This window comes from Syngnathus typhle, linkage group LG5 (assembly GCF_033458585.1).
Source record: "Syngnathus typhle isolate RoL2023-S1 ecotype Sweden linkage group LG5, RoL_Styp_1.0, whole genome shotgun sequence".
In the NCBI taxonomy this organism is placed as follows: Eukaryota; Metazoa; Chordata; class Actinopteri; order Syngnathiformes; family Syngnathidae; genus Syngnathus; species Syngnathus typhle.
The window spans coordinates 2826467-2852155 of NC_083742.1; the positions used below are offsets into that span (position 1 = coordinate 2826467).

Here is a 25689-nt window from a genome sequence, read left to right on the forward strand (position 1 = left end):
CACGCTAATTCTCCAAAATTTGGTTTTTCCTTTCAAATTTCTACATTTTTCAACCGATTCAACCCATTCCAACTTTATTCACTTTGTTCACCTTATGCCTACCATATTCAGCCCCTTCACCCCCATTTCCACTATGCTTACCAAATTCACCGCTTCACCCCCACTTCAACAGTGTGGCGGCCATCTTGGATTGACCCAGAAGTGCCCCAAAATGAACACAAAGTGAACCAGAAATGCCCAAAACAAACAGGAAGGGCCCCAAAATGAACAGGAAGTGACCCAATATGACCAAGAAGTGAACCGGAAGTGCCCTAATTTTAACGGGAAGTGAACTGAAAGTGACCCAAATAAACCGGAAGTGCCCTTTTAAAACCAGAAGTGACCCCACATAAACCGGAAGTGACCCCACATAAACCGGAAGTGACCTCATCTTAACCAGAAGTGCTCTAAATTAAACCGGAAGTTCCCTTAATAAACCAGAAGTGACCTTATTTCACCAAGAAGTGCCCTAAATGAAGCCAGAAGTGACCTAAATTTAACATTTGCTCTAACTTTTACAATTTTTGTCCAATTCAACCCGTTTAACTTTTGAACTTCAAAGTGAACCTCTTGAACCTGTAGTTTTCATTTTGTTCCAAATTTCAAAAATGTTGACGCAACTTTTTTTTTTTAATTCCCATTAATTCTCTATGAGGCATTCAAGATTTGCTCTAACTTCTACATTTTTAAACGATTCAACCCGTTCCAACTTTCAACTGTTCATCTTTTTCCTACCTATTCCACAACTTTCCACTTACCAAAAGTTCAAAATTTTCAATTTTGAAATTTACGCCAAATTCTCCAAAATTTTTCAACTCTAATTTCTCCATTATTCAACCCGTTCCAACTTTCAACTGTTCATCATTTTCCTACCTATTCCACAACTTCCCACTTACCAAAAATTACAAATATGAAATTTTGGAATTCACCAGAAATTCTCCAAAATTTCATTTTACACTTCTATTTTCTACATTTCTCAAGTAATTCAACTCGTTTCAACATCATTCGGCTGCAGTGGCGTAGCCAGGAATTTTTCCAGTAGGGGCGCGCGGCCACAGGAAAAAAAATCGAACATCACCCACGCCGTTCACTGATCGCTAAAACAACATCCGGGTCCGGGAGGCAAACGGTGAATGGATAACATCGCTCACATAGAATAGCGCAAGCACATTCGCGCAAGACCGAAAGAAAAAAACGGCATGCAAATGAAGAATCGAAAAAGATTTTTTTCAACCGGGGCGCAGGGAGTCCTAACCGGGGCGCCGCCCCGGCTCGCCCCGGCTTGGCTACGCCACTGTTCGGCAGCATTTCCCAAGAAGTTATTCGAAATCTTTGCCTTCACACACAGTTTCTCCAGAAATGGCATTTTGGCATTGGTTTAACTTCATTTTATGACTGTTTTGAGTGGATTTACACAATACGGGTCAAAATGACCCGCAAAATAATAAATGTTTTTTTATCTCAACCTAATACAAGGGCTAAGCGTATGACTGGAATGTGACTGAGTTTTCAGATGACTGGAGTAAAACCTAAGAAAGTATGGTAAGGCAAAGACAATATGTCTGCTTTCACGGAGGATTTAAGAAATCAAAAGGTATTGACGATCACATTTGAGATATGAAATCAGTTATTTATTCAATTATCAATCAATTATTTATTTTAAAAGGGTTCCTAGACATCTAGCTTAATTTCCATTTTGTGGCAGTAATTATGTTTTAAATTAGATTAGATTAGTTTATTTGAAAGAGGGCGGTGACTGAATTTTTGTGTTCATTGTTGCCTTGGTCATTTAATTGTCCAACTATTGATGTCAGTGTTTTACCTCAACCAGACAAGCAGCTCGGTTTTTGAGTTTTTTGGGTCACTATGGAAAGTAGCAGTTCAATGTGAGTGGATGATCATTTTCTCACAGAAGTTGGTTTACTTCTGACCATTTGTACGCCCTAGCTGCCCTACCTCTGAAATGCAGGCTGCGTCCCTGTGCACAGAATACCATTACTTTTGCTCATTACTTTACCAACATTAACAATAACATCAACTAGTATGCACAATTTATTACTAGAAAGTAATACAAGCATGATTAAAATAACAATAAAAAGAATGAAGGAGAGCAAGCTGGATTTGAAGCTACTGGGTTAAAGTAAAAAAAAAGTGCATGCCACAAACAGTCCACTGTGATTTCATGTCTGATTTCATGAAAATACTGGGTGGCCATGCTCTAGTTCCGTTGTTTCATAACCTCAGTTTCAATTGCCCCTTTATAAAAATTACTTTCTCTTCACAATACTGCTAAATCGAGTATAATAAAATATAAATCATGGTCAATCTAAGTCTGTAGGCCATGGTCAAAGATTTCAATAAAATAACATCCGGACATTAATCGAGGAGACAAGGTAAATCAAACAGTGTTTTTTTATTGTACCGTAAATCATCAAGTTATGATATACAAAACTTAACCTCGGTTGAGCATGAACCTGTGATGATAAATCTGCTCTACCAATGGGCAACCAACAGTCGGTTTCACTGTTTATTTTTGTGGTTATAGTTTACAGTGGTGTCAAATTGTGCTGTATCATGTTGCAGGTGCTATACATATTTGCATTGTCTCAGTTATTAATATGGGAGTAAAAATATTGGACAATTTGTCGTCTGTGAATATATGGATGTTTATTGGTTGATAAAAGGGATATTTAGAGCTCAGGGGGTCATTAAAGTTGCTTGGTGTTGTTGACATAGACACTGTTTTTCCATTTTTAAAAGGAAAACTGCTTTCATTATTTTTGCAATAATATATCCCACATGCCTGACATCGACATATGTAAAGGTGCCCTCGAATTCGCATTGTAAACGTCACTGTATATCTGTTTTCTGGGTTTGGTCATGTGATGTCAATTTTAGTTGACAACAGAGGATGGTGAAGAGCAAAATGGCAGCACCCTCTTACTGATGAAAATGGATGGATTAAGCTGCTTAATTATTAGTCCATAAATGTGATAGTAACCAGAATACATGTTAAGACTTGTATATTATTTCAAAGAAAATCTTTGCCTTGAGTTCGTTCCCCTTGAAGTGAACCTGTGTGATTTTGTTATAGAGTGCATTCTAAGTGGACTTCACAATGCCACGCGATAAAGTCAGCATCCCTCCATACCAGCCAAGTGGCAACAAACAGTGAGTGTATTATTATTTTTATATAACATGATATATGATATACTAATACGTATTTTATGGAATGTGATTGGGTGGCGTGGCTCAGTGCTAGAGCGGTGGGACCCCAGAGGTTAGGGTTTTCATCCCCAGCCATCGTTGGTCACATGATGCAATGCAGCCTTAGTTGCCCGCACAAGTATAAAGAGGTATTTAGTCAAGCGAAAATGAGAACAGCTCCCTATACACATTACTATTTTGCATTTGAACCTCAGTTTCATTATTCATTATGAATTAATGAGGCAGAGAATATTAATTATGACTGGAAAATATATACCTTTGTATTAGTGCTTTGCACAAATAAGTCGGAATTTACTCGTTGGATTGGGATATTGGCATATTAATAATCAATTTATAATTTGCAGACTCTATTGTATTGTAATCTATTGTATTTCTTAATGTGTGAGAATAAAAACTCCTAGAACTACTGGGATGAGATGGTACGCCGTCAGAACTGCTGTTTTGTTGTTAGCGCTAGTCATCAGACAGTTACAGACCAGCCTGTGTGGAAAATGGCAGTAGACCTGCTTCCTACTAAGAAATCATGTGTCCTACTCATATAGGGAGGAGGATTACATAACAGTTGCTATTAAAGGGAAATTGAACACTTTTGTGAAATCACTGGAGTGAGCAAGGACACACGCATTGCACTAATAAATTGTACAACACAATAGATTTAATATTGGACCAAAACAATAGCCAGTTCAGCAAATGGCTCAATTGTAAAAGACACACTGAGATCTGTCCTTGGCCAGTGTTTGACTTGGGATCATGGAGATTAAAGTAAATTAGGTGATGGATGGATGGATGGATGGATGGATGGATGGATGGATGGATGGATGGATGGATGGATGGATGGATGGACGGATGGATGGACGGATGGATGGACCGATGGATGGACCGATGGATGGACCGATGGATGGACCGATGGATGGACCGATGGATTTTAGATTCAAGGTCCAATAACCGTTCACAAAGTAGGGCATCTCAAAACTAGAAAAATTACTAAAATTAAAAAAAATCTCCTTTAAAGCATCTAGTGCAATGACTTGTACTTGAGCACATTAAAGAAGGCTCTGAAAATATTTTATAATTTATTTGATGCATAAAAATTAGAACAGCTGCATGTCAACTCAAGCTGCAGGGACAGCTGCTTGGAGAAACTGGCGCCGTGTGTTTAGCAGTAGGGGTGTAAATCGCGGGTTTTGTCACATAAAATATCATATCGATACAAAGAAACACGATACGATATTTGCCGACATCTTAAAGCCTGCTGTGATTCATTCACGATACATCACGATATAGTGCTCTACGATCGATATAGAACAATATCCTGATTTATAACAATTCATACGCAAAATCAACAAGGTACTGCAAACTCTTTATTTAGGAAATTACAAGAGTATTGTAGTATACAAAGTGCTTATTTTAACACTGAACTTTATCAAATTCCTATATTTTTTCTCATATAAGTAAAAAAAAAAGAATATTCTTTCTTTTTTGTAGTACCATTAACTTTAAAGTGCATTACTGAACTATTTAATTACAAAACAAAAATAAGTTCTTTATAATGAATGTAGTAAACATTACACCTTGACCATATGTTCAAATCCAAATGCAAAAGAAAAACATTCTCTTGCAATACCAGAGAACTATACATCAAAAAAACATGATGCGCATGTATAATGTGCAAAATTTAACCAATTTATTGTCCTAAAATCTGAGGTGCGCATTATGCATGGGTACAACAATTTTTGAAGAAAATCTCCCTCGAAATAAAACTTGAAATCACCTTTCTTCTTGTTTGTTCTCAATCGCGCATTGCATTCAGCCATCCTGCCCAACACACTTAGTCAGTAAAATTCATAATTGACGACACATCGTTTGATGCGATGGTGCAATCATTGATGGTGTGTTATTGTCAAATATTGTTTGTTTTTTAATCTCCATCGCAGACCGGATATCATACGGAGGCCGCCATGACAGTATGCGCAGAACGGATGCGCAAGACACGTCAGCTATGTAAAGAGTGAGAGTTCAGTCCTCTACCTATTAGTTTCAATTCATAGTTTAATTAGCAGTTTCAATCAGCAAATAACAAAATGCGTATTACAGGTAATATTTTATTTCACAACACTTTGCCTTGTTCCTTTCGTCTCTGCTGTTCACTTCAAACACGCTCCATACGAACACAATGCTCTCGTATCAGACGCTTGCTCGATCACCTGCTCGTTTGCTGTCACAATGTACCCTACACAAATCCGAAACATTTGTTGCGGCTCCGAGTCACGACGAGGGGCAAGTTTTGGTTTCCAAGGGTGTTTTTATTCCTCTTCAACTTCTCTCCCATACAGAGCCGCCTTTTTCACATGTCCGCACGTCACTTTCCTCTCTTTTCATTTTAACCTAACTGATCGCGGTGGTGCCTTTACGGGCAGTCGGAGAAATCAACGCCAACAAAAGAAATACATCCAGCCTAGTTAAGAAATCACCAGAAAGATCACCATGACAATTGTGAATAATAAATAAATAATTATTATATATATTATTATTATAATAATAAATAATTGTGGTAAATAACTGGAACATCACTCAAACATTGGTGATCCCTGTTAGTTGAGAGTCTCACATATTTCTTCGCTATCGAGTTTGCTACTGCATGCGCAGTGATACTGACCGACAGAATAACATCCGGTTGTTCCCAAAGATGATATTTTTTCTGAAATAATTTTACGTTTACGGACTTAAGTAAGAGTCAAAATTTGCGTGCGTATTATACATGGGTACAGGCTTTTTTTCCAGCATCAACATGCCATTTTTAGGGTGCGTATTATACATGGGGGCGTATTATACATGGAAAAAAAACGGTATGTTATCTAAATCTTCTATAAAACAAAAATAGCTTAATTTATAACTCTTTATATAGAATTTTAACATTACACGGTGTCTACTCTTTGAACTGTTCAATATGGCCAATAATACAACATGTAGTGCAAAAGCACAAGTAGTTCGTCACGTTTGTTTAGTGCATTGAAATTTGTGATTCGTTGTTAGGTTCTTCTTCAAGGAAATCAACTGATCGACATGGTCAGGTGTCAAAACACTACGTTCTGAACGGACAAGTGCTTCCAAACGAATGACTTGAAGCCCAAAGGGGAGCGAATTTCCTCGTCTTCTTGGACACTAGCCAATGGCTAGTCACCGTAGCACCAGCCCAGGAGCCGCGTAGTTGTCGGCTCCCCTTTCACGTGCCTGCTCTGCTCACAACACAAGACGCCGCGCACTGCTCCCGGAAAGAGGAAGCAAGCAACAATGAACTGAATTTCAAAATAAAGTCGCGTCTAATGTCCAAGGTCAAAAACGGGCGATATAGATGTTTACGTTTAGCATCGATGCCAACAAATCGTAGAGCATTATATCGATTAAGCGATGTGTATCGATGAATCGTTACACCCCTAGTCTGCAGGGGTGGCACAGGGTGGCTCTTCACATTATGACGTCACACAGTGAGGTCCCGTTCGTTTTCTTAGACCGGAGGAGCTGGTCCTTAGCAATGAATGCTCGAAGATGAGTGAATAGAGGAAAGCACCACTTTAGTGAAGAATTAGCATTTTAACATTGCTAATATCTAAAAAAGGTGATGTAGTTTCATATTGCTCCTTTAATATTGCAAAATGTAATCTCAATTTCTGTTTTCTTTTGTTGCAGCCACAGCAACAGACACAGGCATAGTGAGCTCATGTCAAATCCTGCATTTTCCTACCATCCAGCGGACACCATGCTACATTTCTATCGCTGGAGTTCACCACCGGGCGTGATGAAGATACTTTGCATCTTGATCATCATCATGTGCGTGGCTGTGTTTGCTTGTGTAGCCTCCACCCTTGCCTGGGACTATGATATGAATGCCATTGGTCTGGGTGGTAGCAGCAGCTTGTTGCCAGGCTATGGCTCCTCATATGGTGGCGCATACGGTGGTGCATACAGTGGCAGTTATGGTGGCGCCTTTGGAGGAGGCGTTGGCGGTTCCTATAGTGGCTACGGTGGCTATGGAGGATCAACACAAATAGATCCTGTTGCTGGAAAAGGCTTCATTATTGCCATTTCTGCCATCACCTTTATAGCTGTGCTCATCATTTTTGTGTTGGTTGTGTCAAGACAACGTGCTGCTCATTCATCAAAGTTCTACCTAGCAACAATCATCATCTGTGCCATCTTGGGATTTTTGATGATCATCGCCACTATTGTGTACCTGTGTGCCGTAAACCCAACCGCCCAGTCCTCAGGGTCTATTTACTACAATCAAGTTCGACAGCTGTGTGCTCAATATCAAAACCAGAACCAGGCCCAGGGTATTTTTCTCAACCAGTATCTGTACCATTACTGTGTGGTGGAACCCCAAGAGGTGAGATACCGTCATTGTTCTGCTTGAGCTCAAGCTTTCGTGAGCACTTTTTCAGTGTGTGTAAAGTGTGTATGCTTACATTGTTTGTAATTCGAACGAGTATTAAAATGAATTGTTAGTATGAAGTTGATGCTTTTGGAATGCTTATGGCTCTGCCTCTCCTCAGTTAATCGAATATACAGAAATTTAATGTTGTGCAAGATACACCAAAATCTCGATTTTCAAAGTCAAAGTCAAAGTCTGCTTTATTGTCAACATCTTCACATGCCGAGACACACAAAGAGATCGAAATTACGCCGACTTTGGGGTCCAGAATTTGGGAATTGCCTTAACCCCGAAAGCGAGTTGTATAGAAAGTCTTTTCTTATTAGAAATGCATGTTTTTAGGCAGCTGATGGGGTCCTGTGTCACATTAACTTACATCAGCCATGTTGTTGTGCAGCCATCTGTCACCGTGAATGCTCCCCACTCATCGAAGTCTGTTGACATTTTATTAAAAGAGAAGCAATACGCAGATAACAATCTCAGGCAGATTACCGGTTTTTTCCATGTATAATGCGCAAAATGTAACTAATTTATTGTCCTAAAATCTGGGGTGCGCATTATACATGGGTACAAAAAAAAAAAAGAATTTCTTTTTTTTTTTTTTTTTAAATCCGGATATGATACGGAGGCCGCCATTACAGATGCGCTTTCTTCTCTGCTGTTCACGTCAAACACACTCCATACGAACACAATGCTCTCGTATCAGACGCTTGCGCGATCATCTGCTTGTTTGCTGTCACAATGTACCCTACACAAATCCGAAACATTTCTTCGCTATCGAGTTTGCTAGCGCATGCGCAGTGATGCTGACCGGCAGAATAACATCCGGTTGTTCCCAAAGATCTTTTTTCTGAAATAATTTTACGTTAATCAACTTAAGTAGGAGTCAACATTTGGGTGCGTATTATACATGGGTACAGGCTTTTTTCCAGCATCAACATGCCATTTTTAGGGTGCGTAGTATACATGGGGGCGCATTATACATGGAAAAAAACGGTAACTAAATCCTTTGGATGCTCTGTGAATTGGAAGGAAGAGAGAATAAAGCAGCCAGTTATTCTACTACTGTGTCCGGCCACGCTCTTACTTGAGCGTGACTGTATGGATGAGGTGTTTCCGCAAACTTCCCCTTTTCCGAATCAAAAACAATCCTAGCTATCCGTAACACTGTAATAAAGCAGTTATAAAGCTCAAACAGCACGAGTTATTATTATAAAACGCCTTTGTATTGGTCACGGAAATTCATCAAATCACTAATGCTAAGGTTTACGCGCTAGTCATTTAGCTTTACGGTCCATATATCATCAATTTAAAATATTACTTGAAAATGTATTTAAAATGAAAGAAATTGGGGTACATGACCAAACCGCATTAGACAGCATGGAATTGAAGCGTGCAAAATCGAGGTTCAGGTGTCTCAACAGTCCCTGACTTGTGGGTTAAAATTGGCTTGACACTGACACAATTGGTTATTTGTTTTTTGCAGGCTATAGCAATAGTCTTGGGCTTCCTGGTGTTTATAGCCCTCATCATTCTTCTGGTGTTTGCTGTTAAGACACGCTCCAGCATCAGGCGCTGGGGCAGAGACCGTATTCTATGGGAGGAGGTTAAGGTTGTCAACGATAGTCACAGCATTGGAGAGTGGGTGAGTGCGTAAATTTGTATGGTAGAATCAGAATGCCATAGATGATGGTGGAAAGATGATGATTACATGTTCAAAAAAAGAAAAACAAAACAGGAAAAAAATACAACCCCTTGTTAAAATACACACAGAGGTTTTTAGGGCATGGGGTGTAAAATAAAAAAACATTGCTTAATATAGGGAAGCCTATTCTCACAAAAATATGTCTATATTAAGTGGATAAAGAGGTGTACGTTTATGGCGTTTTTCCACCTTTGGTACCTCAAAGCGATTCACACTTCTTCCTCATTCACCTACTCACGACATACCATCTGGAGACCCCTGAGTTGGGAGATTATCACTGATCCACGCTGTTCACGCTGCCCCCCCTCACTTACACAGACACTCACACGCACACACATACACACACACACGCAATCACACAATTTAGTGTATTCCATGAAAAATAACATAATTGCGCAAGGGTTTTCAAATCATCCATTGGCCTTCTAACACAATTCGCAAACACAATGGACCATTAGAACTGGAAGGATGGTTGTTTTAAATGAGCCTTTATACACCTAGCTATTGCATCAAAAAACAGACGTTTGCAGCTAGAATAGTCATTTACGACATTAACAATGGATACAGTGTATTCCTGGTTAGTTTAGTGTTATCCTCATTGAAAATAGGTGATTTTATTTTAAAAATAAGGACATTTCTTAGTGACCCTAAACTAATGAACGGTAGATATATGCCTTTCTGAGTAAAAAACATCTGACGTTGTTGTTGTTGTTTTAATTTAGCTATCCTGCCCTAAATGTTTTCTTAATCCCTGCATTCCACCACATTTAGCCAGTTTTTTTTATATTTCAGTTATACTTTTAGGTTTATGCAATGTGCTTTGGAATATAAAATGCAATTCTGTTTCTACAGATTGATATAAAAGTGGTTTCATCAGCAGTTTCTGGGCGTGGTCGATTGAGATTTTTTTTTAATGTGTGGACATGCTTGGAACAATATGATTTCTGTAATTAGAAAAAAACTTTGATTTATATTCAAGTATAAACACAAAAATGCTTCCATTCATGTACTTATCCTGCCTGGTTGATTTCTCATCCCAATCAAAAAGCCCAAAGATGACATTTACGTGTCTGTAATGGCTGTCTTTGGCAACATGTTTGTGCATTGGTATTCAGACATGTGTGGAGTAATGGGACATGTTTGACTTGCTGAACAAGTTTTCTACCATCTGAGGAGTAAAAAAAATGCTGTAGTATAAACAATTGTGTGACATTGTCTCTTGGTACAGGTAAAAAATGTGTCAGGCGAGCCAGAAGCAATGCTGAATGATTATAACGATCAAGTCGGGGCACCTCAGAGCAACATGGACCAAATGGAACAAAACAAGCCTCTTTACATGCCAGGGTAAGCCTTGCATTATAATGAGCACATTGAAAAAAAAAAAAAGAGTTTCCAAATCAGAATGTGGTCGGTGTTCCATAATAATTGTGTTGATGAACTGAAAACAACAATAATAAGTAGCAATCAAGTCCCAATCTAACATGAAAGTACACTTAACGGTATGTTACAAATATACAAAAATATGTTACAGGTCACTATGGGTATTTCTTGTAGCTCTTCCCACTTATTAATATAGTAATGTATTATTTCCAGTCAGTAAGATGTATCCAAAAGCCCCTTATCCTGCTGAGCTGCGAACAGGAAAATTTGCGACCTGGAACAAACCCAGACAAACTGACGTCACAATTTTTTCCCTCTCAGTGGGATAGAGATTTAACATGTAAACATTGAAGTAATTTTTACTTATAGTTAACTATACCCATTATATACAAAGTAAAAAAAAAACAAGGCTTTACTCAATGTTAACTGACTCACTAGCAAATATTACCCTTTGGAAATCTGGCCAAAAAGCTCCATTTTGGCTTCAGGGGAGCATATTGTTGCACATTTGAAAGGTTTTGTTCATGCACACATGTAGTTTCTGCTTTTAGGTAAAGAAACATCCATCCATCCATCCATCTTCTTCCGCTTATCCGGGGTATGGTCGCGGGAGCAGCAGCTTTAGGAGGGACTCCCAGACTTCCCTCTCCCCAGCCACTTCATCTACCTCATCCCGGGGGATCCCAAGGCGTTACCAGGCCAGCTGAGAGACATAGTCTCTCCAGCGCGTCCTGGGTCGTCCCCGGGGTCTCCTACCGGTAGGACATGGCCGGAACACCTCCCCAGGGAGGCGTCCAGGAGGCATCCTGATGAGATGCCCGAACCACCTCATCTGGCTCCTCTCAACGTGGTGGAGCAGCGGCTCTACTCAGAGTCTCTCCCGGATGACCGAGCTTCTCACCTTATCTCTAAGGGAGAGCCCGGACACCCTGCGAAGGAAACTAATTCGGCCGCTTGTATCCTGGATCTCGATCTTTCGGTCATGACCTATAGCTCGTGACCATAGTTGAGGGTCGGAGCATAGATCGACCAGTAAATCGAGAGCTTTGACTTTTGGCTAAGCTCTCTCTTTCCCACGACGGACCGATACAGAGTCCGCATTACTGCAGACGCTGCACCGATCCGCCTGTCGATCTCGCGCTCCATCCTGCCCTCACTCATGAACAAGACCCCAAGATACTTGAACTCCTCCACTTGGGGCAGGATCTCATCCCCGATCCGGAGAGGGCAATCCACCCTTTTCCGACCGAGGACCATGGACTCGGATTTGGAGGTGCTGACCCTCATCCCGACCACTTCACACTTGGCTGCGAACCGCTCCAGTGAGAGCTGGAGATCACGGCCTGAAGAAGCCAACAGCATCACGTCATCTGCAAAATGCAGAGATGCAATGCTGAGGTCCCCAAACCGGACCCCCTCATTGCCTCGGCTGCGCCTGGAAATTCTGTTCTTTAAATTATGAACAGAATCGGTGACAAAGGGCAGCCTTGGCGGAGTCCATCCTCATTGGGAACGAATCCGACTTACTGCCGGAAATGCGGACCAGACTCTGGCATCGGTGATACAGGGACCAAACCGCCCTTATCAGTTGGCTCCCCATCGACTCATGACGTCCCGAGTCGAGGTCAGCAGCACGCCATCCCCACTGTAAACAGTGTTGATAGTGCACTGCTCCACCCTCCTGAGATGCCGGATGCTGGACCAGAATTTCCTCGAAGCTGTCCGGAAGTCATTCTCCATGGCCTCACCAAACTCCTCCCACGCCCGGGTTTTTGCCTCAGCAACCGCCGAAGCCACGTTCCGCTTGGCAGTCCGGTACCTGTCAGCTGCCTCCGGAGTCCCGCAGGCTAAACGCCCCGATAGGACTCCTTCTTCAGCTTGACGACATCCCTTACCACCGGTGTCCACCAGCGGGTTCGGGGGATTGCCGCAACAACAGGCACCAATGACCTTACGGCCACAGCTCCGGTCGGCTGCCTCAACAATGGAGGCGTGGAACATGGTCCACTCTGACTCAATGTCCCCCGCCTCCCCCGGGACGTGGGAAAAGCTCTGCTGGAAGTGGGAGTTGAAGCTCTTCCTGATAGGGGATTCTGCCAGACATTCCCAGCAGACCCTCACAGAGCGTTTGGGTCTGCCAGGTCGGACCGGCTTCTTCCCCCATCATCGGAGCCAACCCACCACCAGGTGGTGATCAGTTGACAGCTCCGCCCCTCTCTTCACCCGAGTGTCCAAAACATGCGGCCGCAAATCCGATGACACGACTACAAAGTCGATCATCAAACTGCGGCCTAGGGTGTCCTGGTGCCAAGTGCACACATAGACACCCTTATGTTTGAACATGGTGTTCATTATAGACAATGCATGTCGAGCACAGAAGTCCAATAATAGAACACCGCTCGGGTTCAGATCGGGGGGGGCGGTTCCTCTCAATCACGCCCTTCCAGGTCTCACTGTCATTGCCCACGTGAGCATTGAAGTCGCCCAGTAGAACGATGGAGTCCCCAGAAGGAGCCCTCTCCAGCACTTCCTCCAGGGACTCCAAGAAGGGTGGGTACTCTGAGCTGCTGTTTGGTGCATAGACACAAACAACAGTCAGAATTTCAAGGGAACCAGAATTTTCCTAAATACACACCTACACCGAGGATATTAGGCAAAAAAACAACGACAAAAAATTGAAAGCTGTATATTTGGGGTGGTAGCTGCACTGAATACAACATGAAGGCCCTGCAGCACATAGTGAACACAGCTGGTAAGATTATTGGTGCTTCACTCCCCTCCCTAAAGGACATTTACTCACCCGCAAGGCAACCACGAAGCCCTGATTATGAGCTGTTTGGACCCAGTTTGACCAGTGTTTGAGGTTGGTCCGTATTGCAGCAAGTTGTATTTGATTCCAGTGAGTCTGTGCCAAGATTGCGGTTTGACGCTGATTCTTTTCAGAACATACTTATATCGACAGAATTTCTAGGCACAGCCGAGGTGTTGAGAGTGTCCACTTTTGTGCCCTCAGTATTATGTCTCCTTTTTGCAGACAATGTGGCTCTGTTAGCTTCATCACACTGTGTTTTACAGCTCTTCAATGTTTAGCAGTTGAGTGTTAAACTGTTGAGATGAGGGTCAGCAACTCCAAATCTGAGATCATGGTGCAAAGTTGGAAAAAGGTTGAGTGGCCTTTACACGTTGAGAAGATCCTGCCCCAACTGGAGGAGTTCCGATGTTTTGTGTATGAGTGACAAATGCAGAAGAATTGAGCAAGCTATCAACAGTGTCTGCACTGATGCGGACTCTGTATCAGTCTGTGAAGACGGTTAGGGTTAGGTGAAACAATTGATTTACTGCTTGATATTACGTTTCTACACTCACCTATGGTCATGAGCTGTGGGTCGTGAAACAAAAAAAAAGATCCCGGATACAAACGACCAAAATTTGTTTTAACCTGCAGGGTATCTGGGCTCTTTAGTGAAAAGTCATCTAAGTAAGGACCCAGATGAGGTGACTCGGGTGTAATTAGGATGACTCATGGACACTGAGGCCACTTTCCATTGGGAGCAGGCTCTGGGGAGGACTCGCGACATGCTGAAAAGACTCACTTATTTAGCCTGAGAAAACCTCAGGAGGAAAGTTTTGAAAGGATTTATTATGGGCTCACAAATATATGCCATGAAATCCTAGCCTTTGATTTTTGAATACAATGTACTAGATAGTGGTGTAGCTCCCTAAACTTCTGTCAAGAAGTGTGCATACTTTCTCATATTTTAGTTTGACTGTATGATAAAATAGACATCGTTTTACTCTGAGAAAAACTACAATGATGCTGTAGCCAATAACTATTCATAACTTCACATGCATGTTTGTATTACAAACCAGTATCAACATTCATGATTAACAACTCAGGTTACAGAATTAGTTCAGGCAAGCATACATATTAGAACAGGGGTGTCCAAACTTTTTTCAACGAGGGCCACATGCATAAACATATACAGGTGGGGCACTTAACAGAAATTAGGTATAGCCTTAACTTTTTAAAATTTTATTAAATTCTTAAGTATCATTAGTTATTATTATTAAGTATTAAACCTGGAAAAATATGTAAATTAAGTGGTCAAATATTTTATACTGTTGAATATAATTAAATTCAACACTGCAGTCATCAGTGGCTCGGTGGCCCACTGATTAGCACGTCCGCCTCACAGTTAGGAGGGTGCGGGCCTCCCTGTGTGGAGTTTGCATGTTCTCCCCATGCCCGCGTGGGTTTTCTCCGGGCACTCCGGTTTCCTCCCACATCTCAAAAACATGCTTGATAGGCTGATTGAGCACTCCAAATTGCCCCTCGGTTTGCGTGCGAGTGCGAATGGTTGTTTGTCTCCGTGTGCCCTGCAATTGGCTGGGAACTGGTTCAGGGTGTCTCCCGCCTACTGCCCAATGATGTCTGGGATAGGCTCCAGCACGCCCGCGACCACCGTAGGGACAAAGCGATACAGAAAATGGATGGATGGATGATTGATTTCTTAAAAAAAAATTGTGTAGCTCATTTTAAGAAAAGCAGCCTCGGATTTCTTCTTCGACATAAGATTTACAGTACAGAGATAAAGGTGAAAATAGAACGGGTAAATTTCAAGGTCATTATTTGAGTTATTCGGCTGAGCATCACACCTGTTAACGTTCGTTTAAATGGTTAACATTATTAATGTTAATGTTAACCGACGTATGGTTAACAACTGAATTGGACGTAACAGAAGTGTATACAGCAGGGGTGCCCAATACGTCAATCGCGATCGACCGGTCGATCGCCAAGCCACTATTGGTCGATCGCGTTATATTAAAATGTTTTTTTTTTCCGGATTTGACGCGTGTACAAACAACGGCGCTAACAACACAACACAAACACGCTAGCTCGCGAGTTCCCTCCAATTGTCAGAACCCAGTTTTTTTCTCTTAAACTTAAGAAAGGGTATAAAAATGAGTGGGGCAGCTGGCAATAGTAAGAAGTATCACTTTCAGAGGGAATGGGAGTAGGACTTTTTTTACACAATGACATATATTATATATATATATATACATATATATATATATATATATATATATATACATATATATATATATATATATACATATATATATATATACATATATATATATATATATATATATATATATATATATTTCAAGATGGCGGCGCGTGCATACGCAGCGACCTCTCTCTGTCCCGCCCAAACGGTGTTTTGTCCGTCTAATGAGTGTTTGTCCGGCAGTTTTTTTTGTTCGTCTCGTCGTACTGAGTCGTGCTACAAGTACGGCAGGCAGGTTCTGCTTGACATCGGCCAAAGCGAGTTTTGTCGAGTTCTGGACTTTGATGCGGGAACATTAAAGGAGTTCGGCCTGCTACGTCCTGAAGCGTCGGCGGGCTCGTCTGCTATTCCTCCCTCGGTTGGGAAGCGTCGAAAGCGGTGTGCGAGGAGGCTGAAGAGGGGCAAACGCGGGGGCGTCCGGGCTAGGCTGGCGGCCAACCCTGCTCGCCCGGCCGTGCCTTCCATTCTTCTGGCGAATGTTCGATCGCTGGACAACAAAATGGATTACCGTTTTTTTCCGTGTATAGTGCGCAAAATTTTACTAATTTATTGTCCTAAAATCTGGGGTGCGCATTATACATGGGTACAAAAAAAAAAAAAAAAAAAATTTTTTTTTTTTAATTTTTTTTTTTTTTTTTTAAGTCCCAATGATCGTCACACACGCAGGGAGGCAATGGGTCCCATTTTTATAGTCTTTGGTATGGTCTTAACTAGGCTGGATGTAATTTTTTTTGTTGGCGTTGATTTCTCCGACTGCCCGTAAACGCACCACCGCGCTTCGTGCGCGCACGGGACAGCAAACGAGCAGGTGATCGAGCAAGCGTCTGATACGAGAGCATTGCGGTCGCATGGAGCGTGTTTGAAGTGAACAGCAGAGAAGAAAGGCAAAGTGTTGTGAAATAAAATGCACAGAACGGATGCGCAAGACACGTCAGCTATATAAAGAGCGAGAGTTGTTTTCTTCCTATTAGTTTCAATTCACGGTTTAATTAGCAGTTTCAATCAGCAAATAACAAAATGCGTATTACAGGTAATATTTTATTTCACAACACTTTGCCTTGTTCCTTTGGTCTCTGCTGTTCATCCTAAAACACAAAGGCGCTCTTTAAGCAATGCGACAGTGAGCGCCCGGCGCGCTGCGGTTGCGCGACCGCACCAAATTAAGCTCCCTGCGCAGTGCGCACTGAGGTCCACTTAAATTTTAGAAAGTACATCAGGACTTTAAAAATATCTTCTAAATTTCAGCGACGGCTCTGTCACACTAATCGACCAGCCCGGTGCAGTTGGGCGGTCGGCGGCGCGCTACGGTTGAGCGTTCTCTCGCACGCTTTCTCTCTCGCTCTCTCTCGCTCTCGCACACACGCAAACCGGATATCATACGGAGGCCGCCATTACAGATGCGCAGAACGGATGAGCAAGACACGTCAGCTATATAAAGAGCGAGAGTTCAGTTCTCTACCTAAATCCGTATTACAGGTAATATTTTATTTCACAACACTTTGCCTTGTTCCTTTCTTCTCTGCTGTTCACTTCAAACACGCTCCATGCGCACGGAGCGCGGTGGTGCGTTTATGGGCAGTCGGAGAAATCAACGGCAACAAAAAAAATTACATCCAGCCTAGTTAAGACCATACCAAAGACTATAAAAATGGGACCCATTGCCTCCCTGCGTGTGTGACGATCATTGGGACTTAAAAAAAAAAAATAATAATAATAATAATTAAATTTTCTTTTAAAAAAAATTCATAAAAATTGGGTGCGTATTATACATGGGTACAAGCTTTTTTCCAGCATCAGCATGCCATTTTTAGGGGTGCGTACTATACATGGGGGCGCACTATACACGGAAAAAAACGGTACATTCGCTTGCTGCGATCTACAAACCGGACAGTGCGGGACTGCTGTGTGCTCGTGTTCACGGAGACTTGGTTGACTGTCAACATTCCGGACTCTGCTGTACATCTGGAGCGGCTAGCGTGCTATCGGGCGGACCGGGCCATTGTACAAGGGGGGAAATCTCGTGGAGGTGGAATATGCGTCTACATCCGTGACGAATGGTGCCGGGACTCTGTAGTGGTATGCAAGCACTGCTCGCCACTGGCGGAGTGCGTGATCATTAAGTGCCGTCCTTTTTACCTGCCAAGGGAATTTACCGCGATTCTGCTCGTCGCGGTTTACATCCCGCCTTCCAACATCGAAGGCGACAGGATCGCGGCTCTTAGTGAACTGTACCAGGCTGTCAGTGAACAAGAGACAGCGCACCCTGACGGTTTCACCATCTTCGCTGGGGATTTTAATCATGCTAACCTGAAGTCTGTTTTTCCGAGGCTTCACCAGCATGTTAATTTTCCCACGCGTGGCAACAGCTTCCTGCACCTGGTCTACTCTTCGCATATAGGAGCTTTCAAAGCCGCCCCCATCCCCCATCTTGGACTTTCTGACCATATCACTGTTATGCTTTTGCCCGCATACAGACAAATGGTGAGAGCGTCCAGGCCAGTTCGCGAGCAGGTACGGGTGTGGCTTGAGGGTGCCTCTGATGCACTGCGTGACTGCTTTGGCTCTACTGACTGGGACATGTTTAGGAGGGCTGCCACTTGCGACGATCGGACAGACATTGAGGAGAATACTGACTCTGTTTCCTTCTACATCAGGAAGTGCATTGATGATGTGACTCACTCAAAATCCATCGTCACTCGGGCTAACCGGAAGCCATGGCTGACGGGGGCTGTCTTCAGGCTGCTGAGGGCCAGGGACAAAGCCTTTAGAGCGAGGGATGAGGCTGACTTGAGGACTGCGAGGGCTGACCTGTCCCGGGGCATCAAAGATGCAAAGAGGGCGTTCTCGTGCAAAATTACCGCCCACTTCAAGGACAGCAGGGACGCACGGAGCCTTTGGCAGGGCATTCAGACCATCACGGATTACAAGCCCACGCCGCAGAGCTGTGAAGGCGACATCCGTCTGCTCAATGACCTCAACCGCTTCTTTGCTCGCTTCGACGCTCAGAACAGCACTTGCCCGCTGAAGGCCACTCCCCCTTCACACGAGCTGCCCCTGTGCCTCTCCGCCGACAGCGTGAGGAGGGCGCTTGCCGCTATCAACATCCGTAAGGCGGCGGGCCCTGACAACATCCTGGGTCGAGCGCTGAAGGACTGCGCTGGTGAGCTGACAGATGTCTTCACAGACATCTTTAACACTTCCCTGCAGCAGGCCATCGTCCCGTCATGTTTCAAAGCTGCCACCATCGTACCTGTGCCGAAGAAACCCGCTCCGTCCTGCTTCAATGACTACCGCCCCGTGGCACCTACGCCCATCATCATGAAGTGCTTTGAGCGGCTTGTCATGGAGCACATCCGATCCGTTCTCCCCCCCAACATTGACCCCTTCCAGTTTGCGTACCGAGCCAAACGGTCCTCTGAGGATGTCATCTGCTCTGCCCTCCACTCGGCCCTCACCCACCTGGAGAGAAGGGACTCGTATGTGAGATTGCTGTTTGTGGACTTCAGTTCTGCCTTCAACACCATTGTGCCACAACGCCTCATCAGCAAACTTGACACGCTGGGCCTCAGTACCTACCTCTGCAACTGGCTACTGGACTTCCTCTGTCAGAGGCCACAGGTAGTACGTGTTGGCGACAAAATCTCCGCCAGCATCACGCTGAGCACGGGGGCCCCCCAAGGCTGTGTGCTCAGTCCGCTGCTCTTCACCCTCCTGACGCATGACTGCACTGCAACCTACAGCGACAACCGTATAGTGAAGTTTGCTGACGACACGACTCTGGTGGGTCTCATCACCAAGGGAGACGAGACTCAATACAGGCTGGAGGTTGACCTTCTGACCACGTGGTGCAGGGACACCAACCTCCTGCTGAACGTCGACAAGACCAAGGAGATTGTTGTGGACTTCCGGAAGGGTCACACCCAACACCTGCCGCTGACCATCGACGGTGCTGTGGTGGAGAGAGTGAGCAGCGCCAAGTTCCTGGGGGTACACATCAGTGAGGATCTCTCCTGGTCCACCAACACCGCATCACTGACGAAGAAAGCCCAGCACCGCCTGTACTTCCTGCGGAAACTCAGACGAGCGAGCGCCCCTCCGGCCGTCATGACTACATTTTACCGCGGCACCATTGAGAGCGTCCTCTCCAGCTGTATTGCTGTTTGGGGTGGCGGCTGCACTGACTACAACTTGAAGGCCCTGCAGCGCATAGTGAACACGGCTGGTAAGATTATTGGTGCTTCGCTCCCCTCCTTGAAGGACATTTACACCTCCCATCTCACCCGCAAGGTGACCACGATTGTGAGTGATGTGAGTCACCCCGCTCACTCTTTGTTCGAGCTTCTGCCCTCTGGCAAGAGGTACAGAAGCCTGCGCTCCCGCACCACCAGACTCTCAAACAGCTTCATACTCCAGGCTGTCAGGATCCTGAACTCGCTTCCCCGTTCTGCGTAGCGTCCTGTACTTTTACTGTCTGTATGCACACTGGCTTTTTTTCATTGTGTTATCTATTTATTTATTATTTATTGTTACTCTTATTATTTATTGCTTGTGCCTTCTTGTTTTTTATATTGCGTCGTTTACTTGTATGTCTATCGTGTAATATGTCTTGTCACCGTGGGATAGGGAAAACGTAATTTCGATCTCTTTGTGTGTCTCGGCATGTGAAGATGTTGACAATAAAGCAGACTTTGACATTTTTGACTTTGAAATATATATATATATATATATATATATATATATATATACCGTTTTTTTCCGTGTATAGTGCGCAAAATTTAACTAATTTATTGTCTTAAAATCTGGGGTGCGCATTATACATGGGTACAAAAAAAACTTTAATTTTTTTTTTTAAATTTTTTTATTTATTTTATTTATTTTTTTTTAAGTCCCAATGATCGTCACACACGTAGGGAGGCAATGGGTCCCATTTTTATAGTCTTTGGTATGGTCTTAACTAGGCTGGATGTAATTTTTTTGTTGGCGTCGATTTCTCCGACTGCCCATAAACGCACCACCGCGCTCCGTGCGCGCACGGGACAGCAAACGAGCAGGTGATCGAGCAAGCGTCTGATACGAGAGCATTGCGGTCGCATGGAGCGTGTTTGAAGTGAACAGCAGAGAAGAAAGGCAAAGTGTTGTGAAATAAAATGCACAGAACGGATGCGCAAGACACGTCAGCTATATAAAGAGCGAGAGTTGTTTTCTTCCTATTAGTTTCAATTCACAGTTTAATTAGCAGTTTCAATCAGCAAATAACAAAATGCGTATTACAGGTAATATTTTATTTCACAACACTTTGCCTTGTTCCTTTGGTCTCTGCTGTTCACGTCAGCTATATAAAGAGCGTGAGTTCAGTTCTCTACCTAAATCCGTATTACAGGTAATATTTTATTTCACAACACTTTGCCTTGTTCCTTTCTTCTCTGCTGTTCACTTCAAACACGCTCCATGCGACCGCAATGCTCTCGTATCAGACGCTTGCTCGATCACCTGCTCGTTTGCTGTCCCGTGCGCGCACGGAGCGCGGTGGTGCGTTTACGGGCAGTCGGAGAAATCAACGCCAACAAAAAAAATTACATCCAGCCTAGTTAAGACCATACCAAAGACTATAAAAATGGGACCCATTGCCTCCCTGCGTGTGTGACGATCATTGGGACTTAAAAAAAAAAAAAAAATAAAAAAAAAATTCATAAAAATTGGGTGCGTATTATACATGGGTACAAGCTTTTTTCCAGCATCAGCATGCCATTTTTAGGGGTGCGTACTATACATGGGGGCGCACTATACACGGAAAAAAACGGTAATTAGTTTTTTAGTGGGTAGATCTTTGTGACTTGGTCATTTCAAAAGTAGCTTGAGAGCCGAAAAAGTTTGGGCACCCCTGGTATACAGTAATCCCTTGTTTTTCGCTGGGGTTACGTTCCGAAAAGAAACCTTGATAGGTGAAATCCAAGTAATATTATGGTTGTATTATACAGGTACGTATAACATTGAAACCAAAGTACAAAACTTGTTTTCAGGTCTAAACATTTATTTAACAGAGAGAAGTAAAGACTTTCTTCCAGATAATTACAGTAATATAATAATTTTAATCATCAATACAAGGTACATAGTGCACATCTGCGGCCTGACTCCGCTCTGCAGTGTCTTATTCATCTGAGGCCATAACACAATGTACAGTGAAAAAAATACGTAAAGCAGCGAGGCCGTGAAAGGTCAACCGTGATATAACGAGGGATGACTGCATAATTTTAGTAAATTATTCTGGTCAGTATTAATGCACTGGATATGTAAATTGGTAAATATAGTGATGGTCCGATGGCATTCGTGCCAAAAATCCGGACAAATGTCACTTGATCAATGAGCCAATCTGCATCAGCTGAAATCTGACCTGTGCCTTCTGCAAGGGGGTGTAGACGCTGGGCATGCCATCTGATACAGAGGAGTCTGCGGAGGCAACTCAGGTGGAGATGGTTGAGCTGTCAGGCGTTGCTGTAGACCGTTCAGGTCTTGCTAGCGTAGAGAAGGGTGGTTGGAACCACTGCAGGGTAGACCTTGAACTTGGTGGACCGACTGAGTCCCCTTCGCTCCCACACATTCTCATGGAGTCTCCCAAAAGCAGCGCTGCCCTGTTGACCTCAACGTCAATGTTCACCGCTCGTGAGAGGGTACTGCCTAGATAGGTGAAGTTGTCCACTGACTGTCGCTTCTGCCCTTTGACTTTGAGCTTATGAGGCTCCTGGTACTGCTTTCATGGGGCAGGCTGGTACACTACTTAAGTCTTTTTGGTAATGATTGTGAGACCGAAGTTACAGCTAAACTTCTCCATGATTTTCCATAAGCCGTCCCTGCTGACTGTATCGAAGGCCTATGTTAAGTTGATATAAGTCCTGTAGAGGTCGCAGTGTTGCTCGTCATTTTTCCTGGAGTTAGTGCGCAGAAAATATCATGTCCGCTGTCCCACGACTGGCACGGAAGCTGCACTGGCTTTCTGGGAGGTGTCTTTGTTCTAGGACCTAGAATCTAGGTGTTGCAGGAGATGGTTGAGCAGCACTCGAACCAAGAGCTTCCCGGCTACGGACAGGAGGAAGATACCTCTGTGGTTGTCACACGACTGGCGGTTACCCTTCCTCTTGTAGATGCAGATGACACTGGCATTCCTGAACTGTTGTGGGACCTTTTCCTCAAGCCACAAAGACCGAAATAGCAAAGTCAGTTTCTGTATCAGCAGGGCCTCCTGCCTTGTACTCTTAAAGTCAAAGTCAGCTTTATTGTCAATCTCCTCACATGTCAAGACACACAAAGAAACCGAAATTACGTTTTCTCTGTCCCACGGTGACGAGACATATTACACGATAGACATACAAGTAAACGACACAATATAAAAACAAGAAGGCACAAACAATAAAATAAGAATGATGAATAAATAACAAATAAACAGATAACACAATAAATAAGGAGCAAAACGGAGCCAGTGTGCATACAGCAGACAGTAAGCGTAGCGCAAAAGTACAGGACGCTACGCAGAAAGGGGAAGCGAGTTCAGGATCCTAACAGCCTGGAGTATGAAGCTGTTGTTGAGTCTGGTGGTGCGGGAGTGCAGGCTCCTATACCTCTTCCTAGAGGGCAGAAGCTCAAACAAAGAGTGAGCGGGGTGACTCACATCACTCACAATCGTGGTCGCCTTGCCGGTGAGATGGGAGATGCCCTGCAGGGCCTTCAAGTTGTAGTCAGTGCAGCCACCCCAAACAGCAATACAGCTGGAGAGGACGCTCTCAATGGTGCCACGGTAAAATGTAGTCATGACGGCCGGAGGAGCGCTCGCTCGTCTGAGTTTCCGCAGGAAGTACAGGCGGCGCTGGGCCTTCTTCGCCAGTGATGCGGTGTTGGTGGACCAGGAGAGATCCTCACGATGTGCACCCGCAGGAACCTGGCGCTGCTCACTCTCTCCACCACAGCACCGTCGATGGTCAGCGGCAAGTGTTGGGTGTGACCCTTCCGGAAGTCAACAACAACCTCCTTGGTCTTGCAGACGTTCAGCAGGAGGTTGTTGTCCCTGCACCACGTGGTCAGAAGGTCAACTTCCAGCCTGTACTGAGTCTTGTCTTAAGCAGGGATAGTGTTGGATCCTGATGCTTTTTGTGTGTTTTGAGTGTCCTCCTGGGTGTTTTTTTTTGGGGGGGGGCAGACCTTTAGAACCAGGCCTCTCACCCAGCAGGCTTAGAATTAGTGGTGGGGTCATGTTTGTCCAGTGTGATGTCATGTCTCTTTGTTTCTTTGATGAATTCCGTTGTTGGCAGACAGTCATGGAATAAAGACGTGTTCCTCTCTTCTGCCACAATGGGGCCATAGTTTGGACACCCAAGTATAAACATCTATCTCTTAATGGGATGGAAAAGCCAAATATATGTACATGTGAATTTTCTTTGCAGGAATTCCGATATCTCTAGCACCATGGATGGCCTAAAGACCAGACTGAACGATTATGACACTGGTCCAGATTCAGGAGATGACTTTGAGGAGAACTTTAGCAAGTTAGTACATGGACAATATTTTGATTGTTTTTTCTATTAATATGACTGAAGGCTTCTTTCAGAACTTGATTTGACTTATTTCAGTCATTATACTGATTGCAGGCGGCCTATTCCTGGTATTTCTGGAGCGTACTTTCCATGTACTAAAACTATGTGCATATAACTTCCTTCCCTCTGTAGACTGTTCCCTTCTATTGTGGATGAGGAGGAGCGTCTGAACTACAAACATGAATTTGAGCAGGATTACCATGAGTACAAAAGAATTCAAGTTGAGCTGGACAATATAAACCAGAAACTTGCTCGTTTGGATCGAGAACTGGACAAACATCCAGATGGCAGCCCTCAGTTTCTGGTAAGGGTAAGGTTGGTAAGGCTACTCCAGCCCTTCTCAAAGTCTGGCTTCTAGGCTCCCAACGTCCCAAAAACCCAATCCCCCACGGCGGCACGCGGGGGGGCGGGGAGTCAGCGCACCAGTCCAGATGATCCTACTGGTCTCTAAAATAGCCTGGACCGCGCACGACGGCGACTGGAGAAACAACCGCATTGGGCGGCGACTTGGGGCACAGAACCGCACTCGGGCGGCGACTTGGGGCACAGAACCGCACTCGGGCGCAGACTTGAGGCACAGAACCGCACTCGGGCGGAGACTCGGGGCAAAGAACCGCACTCGGGCGGAGACTCGGGGCAGAGAACCGCACTCTGCGGCGTCCAGGGTCCCAGGGCCACAATCGCGGCACACACTGGGGCCCTGACGCGCAATCGGCAGACACTTGGGGAACAGAACTGCACGCAGCGGCGGTCAGGGGCCCAGGGCCACAATCGCGGCACACACTGGGGGCCTGACGCGCAATCGGCAGAAACTTGGGGAACAGAACTGCACGCAGCGGCGGTCAGGGGCCCAGGGCCACACTCGCGGCACACACTGGGGGCCTGACGCGCAATCGGCAGCGACTTGGGGAACAGAACCGCAAACGGCGGCAACTCAGGGACAGAACCGCAAACGGCAGCAACTTGGGGAGCAGAACCGCACTCGGGCGGCAACGTGGGGCACAGAACCGCTCTCGGGTGGCGACTAGGGGAACCGAACCGCACTCGGGCGGCCACTCACACAAACCCGCACTCGAGCGGCAAAAAAAAGAAAAATTCCTCACCGCAATCAGCGGCACTCGAAAGTCCGGACCGCGATCAGCGGCATTCGTAAGGCGGAGCTGTGGCAGCAGTAAGAGCCACCATGCGCCGCAGCAGTGGGAGTGGGGCCAGGGACGATCGCGGTTCCGGCGCAGCTGGCATTAAAGTCAGGCG

At 44.4% G+C, this 25689-nt stretch overlaps 1 protein-coding gene across 2 annotated transcripts in view; it reads left to right on the forward strand.

Moving 5' to 3' along the window:
• Nucleotides 1–25689, forward strand: part of oclnb (occludin b) — a 78459-nt gene that overhangs the window by 19595 nt on the left and 33175 nt on the right. Inside the window, exons 2-7 of one of the 2 annotated variants that reach the window (XM_061279862.1) lie at nt 3134–3210; nt 6955–7651; nt 9183–9341; nt 10630–10745; nt 24286–24387; nt 24568–24739. In XM_061279862.1, coding sequence (XP_061135846.1) covers nt 3158–3210; nt 6955–7651; nt 9183–9341; nt 10630–10745; nt 24286–24387; nt 24568–24739 — 1299 coding nt within the window. In that variant the 5' untranslated portion in view covers nt 3134–3157. The remainder of the gene's footprint in view (nt 1–3133; nt 3211–6954; nt 7652–9182; nt 9342–10629; nt 10746–24285; nt 24388–24567; nt 24740–25689) is intronic. The other variant, XM_061279863.1, reaches the window with a different exon arrangement.